The following is a 17,767-nucleotide window of genomic DNA, read 5'->3' as shown; positions in this document are numbered from 1 at the left end:
GTAAAACGACTTTTTTCTCAAGATAGGAGATAAATAGACTTTTGAGTGATAGATAAGTTTAAGTCTCCACATACCTTTTAGTCGATGAAGATCCACCAGTTTGAGTAGTCCTTCGTCTTGTATGATGATTTTCATGGAGTTCTTGAGCTTAACTACACTTTCTATCCTAGTCCGAGACCTTAGATATAGTAGACTAGAAATCAAGACTTATAGTTTTGATCACTAACATTGACAAACATGCTTGAGATAGCAACGCGTGCGAGTTCGACCGAGCAATGCTCTAACAAGACTTTATTCGCAGACGAATTCAGTCCTCAAACATTTTGGGAAAGGATTTTTGGGAAATTTCAAGAACAAACAATGAACCTAAACAATCGTGATGTTTCAGGGTTGAGTTATCGCTTCACTATACTCAATAAGGAAGTTATTAATATATTGTTTTACTTCAGCAAGAAGGTCCAAACACGAGGGATGGTGAAACCATGGTGGAACTTCAACAAAGATGTCATGCGGAATATCGTCGCATCTACGAAAAAGTCTTCCAATTTGGAAGTTGTTTCGAGATTTCAAGAGGGTTGCCCAAATATTGTCCAATAATTATATTTTAATTTCTTAATTGTCTACATAAGTTTAAGTATTAAGTTGTAATATTTGTTTAAACTATTAAATGTATCTCTAAAATGTAAAATTGGATTAAGAATAGAATTAAGTTTAATATTCAACAATGCTCGTCAAATTTTCAAATTCATTGAACTTCGATATAATCATCAATAGTCATTTTACAAGACATAAAACTAGACAATAATAATTTGAAATATAGACTTTAAAAATAAAAATTTGGGACAATGTTCTTCATCTTGTTAATCTTCTTCATTTCACAAAACTTTCAATCAATGTGCTTAAGAACGGAGTTTCCTTTGTTTATGTTCTTCTTTGGCTTCAAATTTGTTTTGTCTTGATTTTCCTTGCCTTGAACTTTTCATTGCCTTTTCTTAGTTACGGTTTTGACTTGGTTAATATCCAAAACTTGAAGACTTCTTTGCTTCTTACCTATTTCTTTATAACTATCACATATCTTCTCAACGTCACCTTCAAGCATTACTCCAGAAAAATCAAGTTGCCTTGCCAGATCAAGTTGGGTTTGAAATTGTGTCATTTGGGGAAAATAAAAAATATAAAAAATTAGATTGGGAAAGAGATAAATATAGAAATTAGATTGAAAATGAGAGAAATAGAGAGAAAAAAAACACACAAAAATTGGGGTAAGTTTTGAGTTTGAAAATTACCTATTTATATGCGATAAAGAACTAGTAGTTAGTGCTAGACTCAATATCGAACAATATGAAAGGTAGTGCTGGCGATATTATCAATATCGATCACTAGAAACTCTGTCGCTCCGTGGTTTTTTCATAATGGCCCAACTAGTTTACCATACCACCTGTTATATCAAACAAATTTTATTTTTGGCATGTACATAGGACTAAGCCTTCTTAACAAGTTACTGCCAAGATAGAGATTCAAATACCTAATATAATAAGACAAAAGGAAAAAAACACAATTTTCAAAACAATAAAAGAATTTATTGTTCACCTTCACACTCTTTGTATTCCATGGTCGAATTACATTCATATCCACTCTCATATGGAAAGTGGATTTGATTCACATGTGAAAGACTCACACGTAGGGCCCATATTTTTTTCCACAAGGTTCATACCGAAAGAGTCCAATGGATTTGACTGTGGGTTCCCCCATCACATGGATAGAACTTTTTTCCAATTAGATAAAATTTTGCTAGATTGTTATTTATCAAAAGAATATATATTTACTCTAGTTTAAAAAAATGACTAATAATCATCTCTGGAAAGTATCGTGCAGCATAATCCAATGCACACTTGCACAGCCCTTATAGAATCAGTAAGACAGTATTTAATAAAATCATATTCAAATGTTTATTGAGTTGGCCCACATATGTAACAAACCTCCACACTTGCACACTCCGGGAGCATAACTGGCAAACGCTTTCTCTTCTCTGCTGTGAAGCGTCTAGACTGATCACACAAAACCCCTCTTTCTCTCCATAAAAGCTTCTCCCCAAAATCCCTTTCTCTTTCCTGCCCTAATTTCTTATCCTCCGCTCCTCTGAAGCGTCTAAACTACCGTAAGTTCTTCATCATTTTCGTTTTTGTAGAGCTCTTCATTCTCTAGCGACATTGTTTTCCTCTTTTTGAAATCATATGCATAATATTGTTGTTGGAAGAAGATTTTAGGGCTTTTTTAGAGGGATTTTGGTGCTTAAAGTAGGATTCTATAACTCTACTAGTATCAATTTTGTTGTTGATTGTTGTATGCTCTGTATTATCTGTATATAATCTTTACTTGAGGATTATTGTTTTTTTTTGTTTTTTAATTAGGTTGATTTCGAAGTATTTTTCTAGGCTTCGTTGTTAATGTGCAATGAAATCTCTTCGAATGCTGTGGTAATAATCTAGGTGTAAGTTTTTGCTGTTTTTTTTTAATTGAATTTGGGCTTTTGTGAACTTTTTATCTTTTGTCTGCTTTTGCATGTCATTGAAAATCGAGGGATTTGAAGCGTGTATCCTCATGTTTGGGTTGGAAAGTGGCGGTGTAGATATATTGTTGGTTTGATATTTGTCAAATGTATTATTTACTTTTCCCCAGCAAAATGGGATTTACTTTGTTTTGGATGAACTTTTGAGAGTTTTTTTTGTTTTTTTAATTATCCGTTTACATTGTTGTTGGATTTGTATCAGATTTCTTTGTAGAACATTTTACATTCCAGTAGTTTATAGTGCGACTTTAGCACTTCGACGCGAAGTGAGCATATGAGCTGGTGGTTAAGGGTTTGATCATCTTGCGCTTTCTCACTTTTGTTCAATGATTTCTGTTTAAGTACATGATTTCGGGTTTATTGTTTTATTGTCTTGCTGATGTGATATATTGGATGATATCGATGGTTTTTTTGTTGTTGTTTAAATCTTGCATATAGTTCAGTTTACTAGTACATAGGTGATCAGCTATTTGGTAAATAGGTTATCTGTTTTTTTTTGGGATTTTATGTTTATTTTCACATATGGAATCGGTATACTTGTATGCCTGTTTCTTTCAGCTCGCTTATTTGGTTTTGAGATATTGTTTTCTTACTATTTTTTCAGCCGCAAATGCACGTGGAATGTGTAAGTTCCACTTCGGCCTCCAGGATTTAGAGAAGAACAAGAAACTAGGTAGTGAATAGTGTCGTGAGGAATTTCTATGGACATCAGAACAACAATGGTACAAGATCAGAAAGTTATAGATGCCTTGCAGGCAATGAGGGAAATGGACATTCCGGATGAAACAACACACAGAAATCTGCAGAAACTTTTGAAGTTGTCTAAAAATAATTGGGCACTTCTAGAACAAGATAACTTCAGCAGATTGGCAGATTATATATTCGAGTCCGAAGAACATAAGGTGCACCATCTTTTGTCTTGTCATTAGTTTTTTTCCTTTTTTTTTAACTGGTTAGCCTGTGTCTTTCAGCCTTTAGTACTTGGTTAATCTTGTTAGTCTGCTTTATCAGGAACAAGGTGCAGAGAAGGTGGAAGAAGTGGATCTTAGAGCTCCTCTAAAAGAACTGCATCCGAGACATGATTGGGAAGCTTCACCTTCTGCTGCATTTTCTGGTCTACCACCAGTAAAAAAACAAAAATTGCAGAAGCATTTAGGTGATATTTCCAGTGACGCTACTTCAAAGCCTTCACCTCTAAATTATATAAATGGGGAAAGAACCGAACATTCTCAGAACCATTCCAAGGAAAAACAGAATCAGTCTGTTTCATCACCTCGAACTTGTTACCGTCAGGACTGTGAAGAGTTATATCATCCAAGTTGTAGAGAACCTGTCTCTGTTTTAAGAGAGAAGAAATCAGAGGCAAAAATATCATCTGATATGTATCTTACTAATGAGCAACCTACTGGTGTTTTCAATTCCATGAATGAGCAACCCATTGTAGCCTCTGCCCAGTTCGAGGTTCCTCTTTCAGTGATCCACCCGAGCGACTCTGCTCCAGTTAGAACTGAAGGTAAAAAAAAATTGCATACATATTTTGTGATTGATATTTGCTTTGGGGAACTTAAGTTGAATGGTGTCAACTTGTTTCGTCACTTTAGTCATGTTTCTAGAAGTTCTCGTTTGCTTTTCCAAGAAAATTCACGCACTGGATGAAACTTATTAACTCTTTACAACACGTCTACTCCTGTCAAATGGAGCTCCCTAAAACTAAATATGTTAAGAAAAAGATTCTCCCGCGCAGCATTGAAGTCGCTTTCTGCTTTGTCACGTATTAATACAAGTTAGAGCTCCTTTAAAGTAGTATGAAATATGAAACTCTTACAGCCAGTATCATAAGTTTATAGGCAGATCTACTGTAGCAGAGTATACATGCATAGTGAGCACAGCACAGATTATCACTACACTTCTTGTAAGCATCTTTATAACAAAATAACAAATGGCTTAGGAGGAACCTTCTGAATATTTGGAAACAGAGAAACAAAATTAGCTTTATGAACGAATAAAATAAAAGGAGCTTAACGAATACAATATTTTTTTCGTTGTTTTCATAATCCTATCTTCCATTGTGTTTTTGGTACATGGGATAATAGATGCGCCTGAAAAAATTTCTTTTAGCTGGTTCGCCTTGTGCTTATTTCATATCTGAATTCATTGAGTTTCAGGATATTTATTGTAAGATGCAAATTTTATCTAATCTTGTGTTGCATGTTCGTGTGTTCGCATTTATGTTGCATGCTATATCATTGATTTATTTCTGATCTTCTTATGATTTTTCTGGTCAACTTTCTGGTTCGTTATGTTAAGATGGTGTTCCAATCCCAAATGATTCTATGGGCACACAAGCCTTGTTGGAGTACAGGATGCCTTGTAATAATTCCGAAGAGAAACGCGAAGATGATGGCATTTCGGACCAGCAGACTAGCTCCACGGCATCACTGGAGCATGCAAACAATCCAGAGTCTCATTCTTCTAGTTTTGAGATTGCTTCATCCGAAATTGGACAAGTTAAAATTTCTCTGCAGATTAACTATGCCCATGATCGTCCAGACTTCCGTGTGCCAAATCTAGATGCACTTTTCAATATGGTGGAAGACAAATGCATCAAGTCCTACAAAATTGTTAACCCCGACTTTTCTATAAAGAAGCTGATGCAAGACTTTTGCCAATCCTATCTTGATGCGGCGACTGAGAGAAAAATAGGCAAGGGAAAAGCACTTGTAAATGGGACACCACCCCTTGATGTGTTGAAGAAATCTTCTGTGCTGCCTAAAGCCAACCATGTGTTCAAACTCATTATTCTAGAAAGCCCTGTGAAAAGCTCATTGAATTCTCGGGCCCAAATTCCCCGCCCTATTTCAACAGATGGTCTTGGTCTCCCTACTCAAATTATTCAGCCAAAAGGGAAATTGCTTCTGACGACTAAAGGTGAGAAGGATGAGGAAGACATTTTCAGTGGCTCAAAACCTTCAAGTTCAGGAAGTTCCATGGTTCTTGACCAGAGTGAAGGTACCCTTGATGGGACAAATCCATTAGGTTTGGTGGTTCTTAACCAGAGTAAATGTACCCTTGGTACAAATTCATTCCATAAGGTGGCAGACATATCAAAAGGGCAAGAAAGATATAAAATTACAGTAGCAAATGAAGTCTGTACTGAACTTCTCCCTCCTTCCTTTCATTACATACCCCGAAACTTGGTGTATCAGAATGCTTATATCCAGTTTCCACTTGCTCGTATTGGGGATGAAAATTGCTGCTCAAGTTGCGATGGTGATTGTTTGTCCTCGCCAGTTCCTTGTGCATGTGCAGGTGAAACTGGTGGTGAATTTGGATATACAGTGGAAGGACTTGTTAAAAAGGAGTTTCTGGATGAGTGCATGCCACTGTGTCGCGATCCTAAAAAACACAGCTTTGTTTATTGCAAAGAGTGTCCCCTTGAAAGATCTAATGATGCGGATTTCCCTGATAAATGCAAGGGGCACTTAGTGAGGAAGTTCATCAAGGAGTGCTGGAGTAAATGCGGATGCCACATACAATGTGGTAACCGTGTGGTGCAAAGAGGTATATCGCGCGAATTACAGGTTAGGTTAATTAATAATAATCATCCTATTTCTCGGTGGCAGCTCAGTTTCAAATCCATCAAATTAGCTTCTGGTCACTTTTTTCTTCTGTGTATTGAAGTTTTCTTGGGTCGTCATAATTTTCTGAGGTTCCTTATGTTGCAGGTATTTTTTACAAGAGAGGGGAAGGGATGGGGCATTCGTGCTCTTCACAAATTGCCTAGAGGTGCTTTTGTTTGTGAGTATGTTGGTGAAGTATTGACAAACACTGAGCTATATGAGCGGAATGTGCGGAATACTGGTAACGAGAGACACACATATCCAGTGCTATTAGATGCTGATTGGGGTTCAGAAGCCGTGTTGAAGGATGACGAGCTCCTCTGTTTAGATGCAACATATTATGGAAATGTTGCAAGGTTTATTAACCACAGGTATTCTCCACATACATATTCCATATGCCTAGTTGGATAGAAGTTGCATTTAACATGGTGAATGTGCATTTTTCTCTTCACTTATATCTGACTTTCCGATCCATTGGTTAATATTATAGGGTCAGGTGTTTGGCCTACTATTCTCAAATTTAAAATAATAAAAAATAACTTGTGGGTCCTACTAGAACGAGCTTTTGATTAGTTGCTCAAAATATATAATTACTCTTTCAAGTCTCCATGAGTTAGAGGCACTATATTATCTGTGAATTTGGACCATTTGCTTTGTACATTCATTGCAGAATTGCTGAACTTGTTTTTTGATACTGTTCGTAGGAAATATACTATGATTTCCTTTCTAGTTCCATATATGCAATATTTTTGTTGTAACGTCTATGACTCTGTTATTATTGAATAGGTGTTTCGATGCAAATTTGATCGACATCCCCATCGAGATCGAGTCCCCAGATCATCACTACTATCATGTACGGATGTGTAATTCAGTAATTGGCTCTATTGTGCAAACCATCCTGTGTAGTATAATTTTGTAATACTCAAGTCTATTCTTGGAAAGCATGCTAATAGAACTTTCATGTATTTTTCTTTCTTGTTTATTTAATCCAGATTGCTTTTTTCACATCACGAGAAGTGGCGGCAATGGAGGAACTCACTTGGGTAAGTAGACTTGGGTTATAATTTTGAGGATGTTATAAATTTAACGAGGATGATCTATCCAATGTGTAGAAACTCCTCACTAAATCTGCTCTTGAACCCTGTGTGTCTCGATTTTAGTCTGCACGAGAATCTTTCAGATTGCTATTTCCCAATTTTACCACTTCTAAGCTTCTTACCATGACATGCTTTTAATATTTTTCAGGACTATGGAATTGATTTTCTAGACCACAATCACCCTATCAAGGCATTTCAGTGCCTCTGTGGAAGTAAAGGCTGCCGAGATATACAACGCAGGACAAACAGGTAGTATTCTATGTTGCCTAGGCTCCATACTGGCAGTTGCACATTTAAGTTCCTTTTCAAACAAGGCTATGCATCTTTGCTTAATAGCTTAGTATTCTATTTTGGCAGCGCTAGTAGATCGAATCGTCATGTTTTGAGTCGATGAAGCGTAACTCTGTTGGAAGGACAGTAGCCTGTTATTTTGAAGTTGATTTTGAGGGGGGTATATTGTACAGGGGTATATGAAATGTGTATACAGGTCCCTTATTTTTGTAGCGGATATTGGTAGATGCAAAATTTCCTCACACTGTTGCAATTAGATGTAAACACACTATTTTGTTTTTGTTTCTGTTTTTAGGTTCAAAACATGGTGGCACTTTTTTAGTGAATAGCATTTATCATCTTTGATACTTTGTAGAATATTTCTTTAATCATTACTAGGTTTAGCCAGTTGATTTTCGTTTCCTGTATAGGAATGTTAGTTTTCCAAGGACGCAGAAAATCATATAGGAATCTTGGTGGACCAAAATGAGATGGACTTAGAAATCAATCAGTTATTTTTTATTTATTTTTAATAGGAAAACACCAATGTCTCCTGCCTGTCCACAGAATGAACCAGGCCTTGAAACAAGGTTTGGACTCCTAAACGGAAGTGGAGTTGCCATAGCATGATTAAAAGCAAATAAAGCAAAAGAATATGGATGGACTGGAAGCGGTGTCTTCATAATTCCCTTGATAACTCTCATGGTAGCTGGAGAACTTTCTGAGTCTTCCTGGAGTTTCCTTCTCATGGTAGCTGGAGAACAACCTAAATCTTCCCTTGAGTTTCCTTCATGTATAGCAAGTTTATTCAACGTTAGTGTGTTGCATTTCGTTGGCCAACTTGAAAGCTAGGTATGCTCCTCATGTTGCTCCATGATATCCTAACTTCCATCTTTCTCCAATGAGGTTTTCTGCAAGATCTGCAGCAATTAGAGTAGTGTGATAATAGAATGTCTCTGGGTTTTGGAGAATGTAAATCTTATTGGTAACTCCAAAATACCCTGAAAGAGTTCCGCATTGTTGACAATATGCGCAAGAATTTTATGGATTCTGTTGTAGTCACAGAGATTGTGTTTATCTATATCTGGATACATTTTGAATACGCTCATATTTATAAGAATATCTATATGTTAGCTCTGTATAGAAGCTAGAAGATGGGCTTAGACTTCAACCCATGACCTAATGAAGTGTTTTAGTTAAGGTTCACTAGTAAAACCACATGATGCACTGGCTTGAATTTTACTCTTTTAACAACTCTAAACTTGATTACAGTGATATTTTTTCGTAGAATAAAATTTAATATTCTTATTTATACTCATTATGTAGGTAATTCGAATAGCTTTTCAAATGTGTTGATTTTACAAAAATCCGGTGTGTATTTTGAAAAATATAATTTTTTTAAAACAATGGCATTTCTGTTAATTTGTAAATATGTAAGGTTGATTATGTAAATATTGATTTAATGTACGTTTTTACCCTTAAATGTACGTGAAGTGGCAGTTAATATTAAAGGTCGTATTAGTAATATCAGTGTTACACCAAGCTGCTTTTCCTTTTGTGACCAACCAAAATACCTCTTATATTAGTATGAGATGAGACGGGCTAAAAAGCTACTAAGCCCACTTCATATATACGGTCCAAACAAATACATCTCAGTTTTCTTAAAGATATTGTCACACCCGGCCTTGTAGATGTACCAACACCTACTTGCATAATGATGCTGATAATTTGTTCTGTTACGGGTAATAGCAAACCAAGAGTTTAACCTGTTAGGGTCCGTTTGGCACATAATATTTTGAACTACACGTAGTTGCAACTACATGTAATTGTAACTACACAGCATTCGAACCACATGTAGTTGGATTTTGGTGTTTGGCATGGTATAGAAGAATTTCTCATTTTAATTCTATATTATTGCATATCATGTGTTTTGAAAATAATTAGAATGAAGAATAATTCCATCAAACACTTAATTATCCATCAAAAACTTAATTGCTCATCTTAGATCTTTCATATATTACTCAAATCTTGATATTTCTCCTTAATTTTATATGACCAGAGCTTATGTCAACTATTTTACTAACCCAAAATTATCCAAATCGAACATATAACTTTTCATCAAAACCCAAACCATTAACAGATCTATGAAATCAACATCTATGATTATTGAGGAATTATCCAAACCGAACATATAACTTTTCCATCAAAACCCAAACCATTAACAGATCTATGAAATCAACATCTATGATTACTGAGGAACAAATAAGTAAAAGAAGGAGAAGATTTACTGATGATGGGTTCTTAGGTTTCGATTGATTATCTACAAAAAAAATCATCTGGATTTTGAAACCCTAAGTTGCAGACACTCCAAAGACGGAGAAGATGAGTTTCTTTCTATGGAAAGATAAAAGATAAACATTTAATTAATGTTGGTCAAACAAAGTCACAGGTAGTTTGACATAAGTAATAAAGAACAAAAAAGGGCGACATTGAATTCCCTAGTCTAAAGGTATGCATTATACTACCTCGTTATAAGGTAGTTGAACTACGTGGGTAGTTCGAATGTCGTGCATTTGGATGTTCCAAACACCAAACTTCCCAATGCATGAGTCCTACTACGCCCTTTGACTGCACTCCCACCTCCAACTACATCGCGCCAAACGGACCCTTAGTGAAGTTGCAATATTCCCAGATATTCTATGATTTTGGCTATAGAGGATCTGCTAAACAGATCTAACATATGGGCATTCCATGAACAAATGAGACAGAGTTTCCTCTCCACTCTTGCATATGTCGCATAAGTGATAAATATATTGAATAATGCTAGCAATTTTAGCATTAGCGGGAACTTTCCCATGAGCACGCCAGCATGGGATACATCCAAATTCCAGATTTTCCCTAGTCAGCTATTTGGGTTTTACCGTTGTATCTTTGCTCCATTTTCGCCTTATACATAGATTTTACAAAGAAATTTACATTTTTTATCAAGTCTTCCTCATTGTAGTTTAGATTGGTATTTATTGGAGCTTCAATCTCCTCATAGCTGAACCCAAAATTTAGCTTGTGAATATCCCAATTACTATCTAAGGTAATGAGATGCTTAACCAATAAGAGATCTTCAGGAAAGTTTTTAGCTACGGTGAGGTGGATGATAGAGTTACCAACTCTCCTGTCTTATCATACGTTAACCTTAGGCGCATTGCCTATTTTATAGATATTGTGCTTCTTTATGTTTTGGATTTTCTGTTAGGACTCCTTTCCGAATCCATGGATTCCCTACCTTCTTATATATGTCTATGATTTGGATGTTTCCGCCCTTCATAAATTTAGCTGTCATTGTAGTAGTCCATAAAGAGTCTTCTTTAGTATCCATTATCCAACCAATTTTGGTGGTTATCGCACTGTTAAACATCTCCATCTAATAACTAATATAAAAAAAGAGCAATTTTTTGATCATCGTACGGATCCTTGATATCTATTCTCCAATATCAATTTTGTTGGCCATAACATGGTTGAGCATCTCCATTAATCTAATTTAATAACTAATATAAAGAAAAGAGCCATTTTTCGACCTTCGTACAAATTTGATTCGCAGGGGTTAGATTATAAATTACCCTTACCAAATTAGACATCTCCCTTTTAAATTGTGTAATTTTCAAAACACTAAAGGATTAAACAGTAAAGCGGGATTTCTATTTCTATCTTCTTTTTTTCTTCGTGTCAATAACTAATCCGCAAAATGATTTTAGAGTTTTGATAATTTGGGTGTTAGTGGTGCAAACGATGGTTGCTGTCTAAATAACTCTTCTTCCTCCTCACTATATACCAAATGTACAAATATATTTGAGTACAAAAAAAATAATCCTTTGATTAAGCAAGATTAGGAAAAAAAAAGTCAGTCACTGATAGGAAGAATAAATGACACCAGATAGCAGTGAAGTACCAAGAACTCGATCAGACATTTTGACACACACACACAGAACGACATGAAAAATAAAATGAAAAAGCTGGGGTCTAACAACCAATTTAATATTTCGTTCGGCAATCTGAATAGACAAACTGCAATATACTTTCAAGAGAATCAACTAGACAGTTAAGCTCAATCTAGAGAAAAGTATATTAAAGAGTTTTGTATCTCAATTTCTCAATTCAATCTGCAATCAGCAAATAGAAATTTGCGAGCCCGGTTGAATATAAGAGAAGTAACTTGAAAGGTACCAAAGACCAATGTTCAAGGATCAATCAATTTCAATCAACAACCAAAGGTTGGATTTACCAACTGATCGATTCAACGCAGAACCTGTGATGTTTCTATTATATAAAAAAATATAATGCGGAAAAGAAATAACACAGACACAAGAATTTTGTTAACGAGGAAAACCGCAAATGAAGAAAAACCCCTAGGCGTAGTCCAGCTTTGAACACCACACTGTATTAAGCCGCTACAGACACTAGCCTACTACCAATGATCTTCGGACTGGAATATAGTTGAGCCCTAATCAATCTCACACTGATCAAGGTATAGTTGCGCTCCTTACGTCTCTGAACCCCATTAGGATTCTAAGCACTTCATTCCCTTAGCTGATCTCACCCACAACCAAGAGATGCTACGACCCAAAGTCGAAGACTTGATAAACAAATATGTCTCACACAGAAAAGTCTATTAGAATAGACAAATCTGTCTCCCACGGAAATACCTATGAGTTTTGTTCCGTCTTTTGATAAATCAAGGTGAACAGGAACCAATTGATAACGTGGACTTATATTCCCGAAGAACATCCTAGTATTATCAATCACCTCGCAATAATCTTAATCGTATGGTAGCGAAACAAGATATCGTGGAATCACAAACGATGAGACGAAGATGTTTATGACTACTTTTTATCTTGCCTATCGGAGATCAATCTCGAGCAAATCTTAGAGAAGATAGTACTCAATACGATAGAACATGGCAAGATTAGAACACGCAAGTACAGAAAAAATAGTTGTGCCTGGCTTCACAATTTCAATGAAGTCTTCAAGTCGTTAACCTACAGGGTTTCGTGAAAAACCTAAGGTTAAAGGAGAATCGACTCTAGCTTATGCAACTAGTGTCACACGGGAGGTGTGGGTATTAGGTTTCCCAGTTGCTAGAGTTCTCCTTTGTATAGTTTTTAAATCATGGTTTGCAATCTAAGTTACCTTGGTAACAAAGCATTCAATATTCACCGTTATATGAAAACCTGATTAGATTCAAGCTAACATCTTTCAACCGTTAGATCGAACTTAACTTGTTATACACAAATGAAATGCACTTTCGTTTAGGTTTAAGTAACCATACCTAAACGTGTACACCAAGCTGACTCAACAGTAGTTAACCGAAGTTAGTTATATGAACACTCTCATATCAAACTTATTCATCTTAACCATAACTAGTTCAAATGACTAAAATGAAACTAGTTAAAGAGTTGTTTAATTACTATACAAGAACACAATTTAAGCAAAATCGGTTTGATTCACTCGAATCAATTCATGAACATTATAGACACGGTTTGCAAAGAATGCATTCCTTAATATATAAATGTATTAGTTCATGAAAAAACCGAGTATAGAACTTTAACCACTCAAGTATGCGAACGGGTACGCATACTTAAGTAGCCGGTCTGAGTTTGGATTCGCCAGTATGCGAGCGGGTACGCATACCTTAGTACACTTCCAAAACCAAGCCGAAATTCCTGGACCTATACCTTACGCAAGTATGTTTACCGGTATGTGTACTTGGTACATGGAATTTCACAACAACAAGTACGCATACGGGTATGCATACTATGGTTTCGGTCATGGATCACATACATGCAAGAATGCATACTATGTTCATAATCCAATAGTTCTAAACTCTATTTCAATCATTGAAACTTTCTTAGAGGACGACAATAGTCGTTTTCGCACACTATTAGCATCAAAGAAATTTTCAAGTTATTGAAATAATCATAACTAAACATTCCAAGTCTACACCAAATGATTGTATCACATAAACCATGTAAGATGTTACTCGGAAATTTTCACATGATCATATTTAGACTTTCGTCGAGAACATAAGATGAACTTGGTTAAAGCGAAAGCTTACCAACACATATTTCGAGAAATATGTACGCGAGTTAAACTCAGCTCTCAAATGTGCATAATCGAATACTATATAGTAATACGACTTTTGTCTCAATATAGGAGATAGATTAGAAATAGACTTTCCAAGTGATAGATGAGTTTTAGTCTCTACATACCTTTTGTTGATGAAGTTCCACAAGCTCTCCTTAGTAGTTCTTCGTCTTCAATTGATTAACGCCGTGAAGTCTAATGCTTAACTACACATGAGTCATCCAAGTTTCTTCATTTTTATTATATAAGGATTCATTTGACTATATTGGCGATTCTAATTTTTCTAAGAGAAGAAATACCATAATTACCATGATAATGTAGTAATTTTTCTATAGTTGTCGTGACGCTATAGAGTATTAGTGTTGTAGTGATGCTTGCAAATGCTATAATATGAAATACTCATCCATCCTGGAAGCTACTATTAACCAGAGATCCGTCTCATCCATAACTATAATTTGAAAACCAATCCTATAATTGATAGTTACTCTTTTTTATGCGGGTTGGAAACATGTTGGAAATATGGACTTGCAGATGATAATGTTATATGCTCGAGTATCCGACGACTAGACGTCCACGTTAAAAGATTTGTTTTAGTCTATATGTGGTGGTGTGGAAAGCGTCTTCGACATAATTTCATCATGGAAAATTAGTTTATCGGACGTTCGACCTATTGTTCGTCTTTTTCCCGTTAGAAGAACCAAATAAAATGGTGCAGCAAAAATTGTTCCCAAGTGGCACAAAGTTCCTAAAGAGCTATTCCGTAACATTGGTATGACTATTGTGAATGCTACTAAAAATTGAATAGTAAAACACTCTTAGCTTCATTAATATTCATATTTTTGGAGTTATTGGGAACCGTTAGATTGTGATGTAGCATAGATATCACGAGTTGGGTTTTTAGAGTATAAATTGTATGAGTTGAAGGACTGTGATGTTAATGTTACACAAACACACTTTGAGTAAAATTCATGTTGATTGAAAAATTATCCAACGAAGAGTTTAATTTGTTTTTTAACAGTACGGAAGGCGCATCCATGTGCATCAAGGCTAGTATTAAAAAACCCAGACCTCTTGATTATTTTGGTTGCAGATGGAGTCCCAAGCCTTGTGTAGTAACCTGATGGGTTATCGGGATATTGTCAATAGAAGAAATCTCTTTGAATTTTTTGTTCAAATCTTGAAAGTTTTTCTTGGAAAAATTTAAAACAATTTATTTGATACATGTTATATGAATGAAGCAATCAGAGTCATTCTTCCAATCGATGTGAGATTTTTGTTTTTCCACCTTGCAAGTCTGAATTTAAGCTTTTTCGCGCAAGGTTTTAAGGAATCAGTTTTTATTATATTGGCGACAAGAGGTGATCCAAGGTACTTGTCATTCATAATAATCATTTGGTTGCGGATGGTGATGTCAATGTCTTCGCTAGTGTTCTTGTGAAAGAAAATCCCAGATTTACTGAAGTTGATGAGTTGGCCAGATGCTTTGATGAACATTTTGAAAATATCACTAGGTTCCTACATTGAATCATATTGGCCTTACAGAAAATTAGGCAATTATAACAAATAGGAGGTGACTTATTGGAAGAGCTTCAGTGCATATTTGTTTTCTCTTGAAATTATACCAATAGTTTCAGCATGTATCAGGGTTATGGATAATGTTTTCATAAAAAAAAAAGTATTGGGATAGAGGGTCCCCTTGTCCGAGGCCTTTAAAAGGTTTGAGAATTTTTTATTTTTTATTTCAAAAAAGAGGATAAAATCAATATATTGATAGAAAAGGACCATGAGATCCATAATTAGAATCATGGTATAACATCACATCTTCTTTCCATGTCTGAATATCTAAATAGGTTAGAATTTCATGATCTACCCATTTGTGTTTGATTGCATCCTTATTACAAAAAACAAAAAGTTTTGCTTGGTTGCACAGTCAACATGAAGTCTCCTGGCTTCTCTAATTGTACATGTATGATCACATAAAATTAGACCAATTCCAGCCTTTTCTTTATTGTCAAACCAATGTTTATTTTGATAGACATGTTTCTTTTTTTCCCTTCCTTTATTGAGTTGTTATATGAAGCACCTCATTATTCTTTCAGTTGTAGTAAATAGACTTTATTATACAGTGCCCTGTTTGGTTGACAGTGATATAACTATTTATAAATTTTATTATGCTATTTGTTGTCATGGCACGATTATTCCTCTTTTTTTAAAGATTATATGTCACCTTGCTTTCCAAATGAACCAAGTTATTATGCTACAGAATACATGCCACTCTATATCAATAATCACTTATATCTGGATTTTCAAAGCAATCATTTAACAAGTCATGGAAATTATATGTTCCACTTTCAGTGAATTCCGTGTCAAAATTAAAATGCATCCATACATGAGAAGCATAGTTGCATTGAAAAAAACGTGAGTTGGAGTTTATCGTCCCTCATTGCCGAGTTTACAAGAAGTGTCTATACTAGGAATAATGGCTGCCACTCTCATATTATTGAATAGTATAGCGTGGGCTGCCTTCCAGATAGTATTCATTACTTGAATTTATGATTCGAGATTTATCAAGTGCCGGCTTAAACTCGAGATTTCTTTTTTGCAATATCCATCATAATACTAAGATCATACGCCATTGTCTCAGTATCTCTCTCTATATATAATGGTAGATAATCTGATTATATAGGATAACCAGTCTTAATATACCTTTGTTGAGAAGTTCTCGTCGATGTCTCCGTTGTTCTCAAGTCTCCAATCTCCAAGGTCGATTGGTGAATACTGATATTCAACTAATGTACTCTATACTTAGTCTGAGACTGACCTTAATAGACTGTAAACCGAGCTATATATTGTTGATCAACTAAATTTGACAACCAGATTGATATACCAAAACTTGTGAGTTTGACCGAGCAGTACTCTAACATAAATGGTATATTTGTTCTTATGGGAATTACACAACCTTATTTTACTTAATTACCGAAATCCTTGTAAGGGAAATTTGGTTCCAACCGAACAAAGTGGTTGTCTGGAAGACGTTATAACATGGTTCTTCAATTTTATACTAGTTATCCAAAAGGGATAAACACTCATTTATCATTAAAAGGTGGTGGTATACCAAACACTAGGTTGAAGGATTTTTAGAGTGCACATAATAATCAACCAACCTGGTTGTATATGAATTTTTTTTTTTTATTAAGTGCTTCTATGTGACCATAAACATCGAGTGGTGTTATTCAGTTCCGTATGGAACCAAGGTGTTTGGTACATGGGTGAAAGACTTATTCTGAATTTAATGAACTTAATAACAAATGCCATAGACGATTTAGATCAAAGTTAGGTTTCCAGAAGAAATTATCTGCATATGTTAGCTGATCTCGAACAATAAGATTACAATAATGTATATTTCCAATAAGATTACAATAATGTATATTTCCAAGACGTTGCTTCTAAAAATAACTAAATGAGTTGGTTTTCATCAATCACGAACCCATTAATTGCAATAGAACCACAACACCTCCCGGAAGTTACATTATATAATCTAACTTTTCACATAAAAATCTCGCTTAAATACATATCTCAAAAATTAGCACTCGATCATCAAGTATGCCACCAATTTCTTGGAAGTTACAAACTATTATTTCAAAAGGGATCCCACTAATTCTAATTGATTTCTCAGACTCTCGATGTTATTGATTCATATTGGGAACACATGCTACTGAAAACCAATGGACGACCCCTTATCAATTTTTGGTTTCAAGCTAAGCGACAAGACGAACCATTTTCTTAGGGTATTTGGAGTTTGGATACAACTTGAGAAGTCATTTTTCGACTTGTAGGATCTAGTTCAAAAAATCATAAGTTAGTTTAACGAAACAAACACAAAATTAGTTCCCGAAACAAACAAGATCATTTCCTTTTTTGTTTATGACTTTGAAAATTGATTTTCACTATTTCTCCGGAAGCACTACTACTTTGATAACCAAACATGATTCTCAAAATTATAACCAAACATGTTTTTAAGATTCTCAAAAATTTCAGGAACTCCTTCGGTTATTCGCATTAGGCATAAAAGTGGT

At 35.1% G+C, this 17,767-nt stretch overlaps 1 protein-coding gene across 1 annotated transcript; it reads left to right on the top strand.

Annotated features, from left to right (window-relative positions):
• Positions 1-2,063: 2,063 nt before the first annotated feature.
• On the top strand, positions 2,064-7,883 carry LOC113339035 (probable inactive histone-lysine N-methyltransferase SUVR2). The gene is made up of 9 exons (XM_026584436.1): positions 2,064-2,158; positions 3,174-3,471; positions 3,581-4,082; positions 4,877-6,150; positions 6,295-6,560; positions 6,976-7,042; positions 7,182-7,232; positions 7,435-7,535; positions 7,644-7,883. The coding sequence occupies exons 2-9, from the start codon at positions 3,271-3,273 to the stop codon at positions 7,678-7,680; spliced, it is 2,499 nt and encodes an 832-aa protein (XP_026440221.1). The 5' UTR covers positions 2,064-2,158; positions 3,174-3,270; the 3' UTR covers positions 7,681-7,883.
• The last annotated feature ends 9,884 nt before the right edge of the window (positions 7,884-17,767 follow it).

The sequence above is a fragment of the Papaver somniferum genome, unplaced genomic scaffold (assembly GCF_003573695.1).
Source record: "Papaver somniferum cultivar HN1 unplaced genomic scaffold, ASM357369v1 unplaced-scaffold_19, whole genome shotgun sequence".
Lineage (NCBI taxonomy): Eukaryota > Viridiplantae > Streptophyta > Magnoliopsida > Ranunculales > Papaveraceae > Papaver > Papaver somniferum.
The sequence above is the reverse complement of the archived record's forward strand: the minus strand, read 5'-3'. Positions and strand labels throughout refer to the sequence as shown.

Bases quoted from the DNA above. Each gene is read 5' to 3' on its own strand.
- LOC113339035 (XM_026584436.1), top strand. From the start codon at position 3,271: ATGGACATCAGAACAACAATGGTACAAGATCAGAAAGTTATAGATGCC. The intron at 6,561-6,975 runs GTATTCTCCACA...ATTATTGAATAG, and splicing joins GCAAGGTTTATTAACCACAG to GTGTTTCGATGCAAATTTGA. The intron at 7,043-7,181 runs GTACGGATGTGT...TATTTAATCCAG, and splicing joins CAGATCATCACTACTATCAT to ATTGCTTTTTTCACATCACG.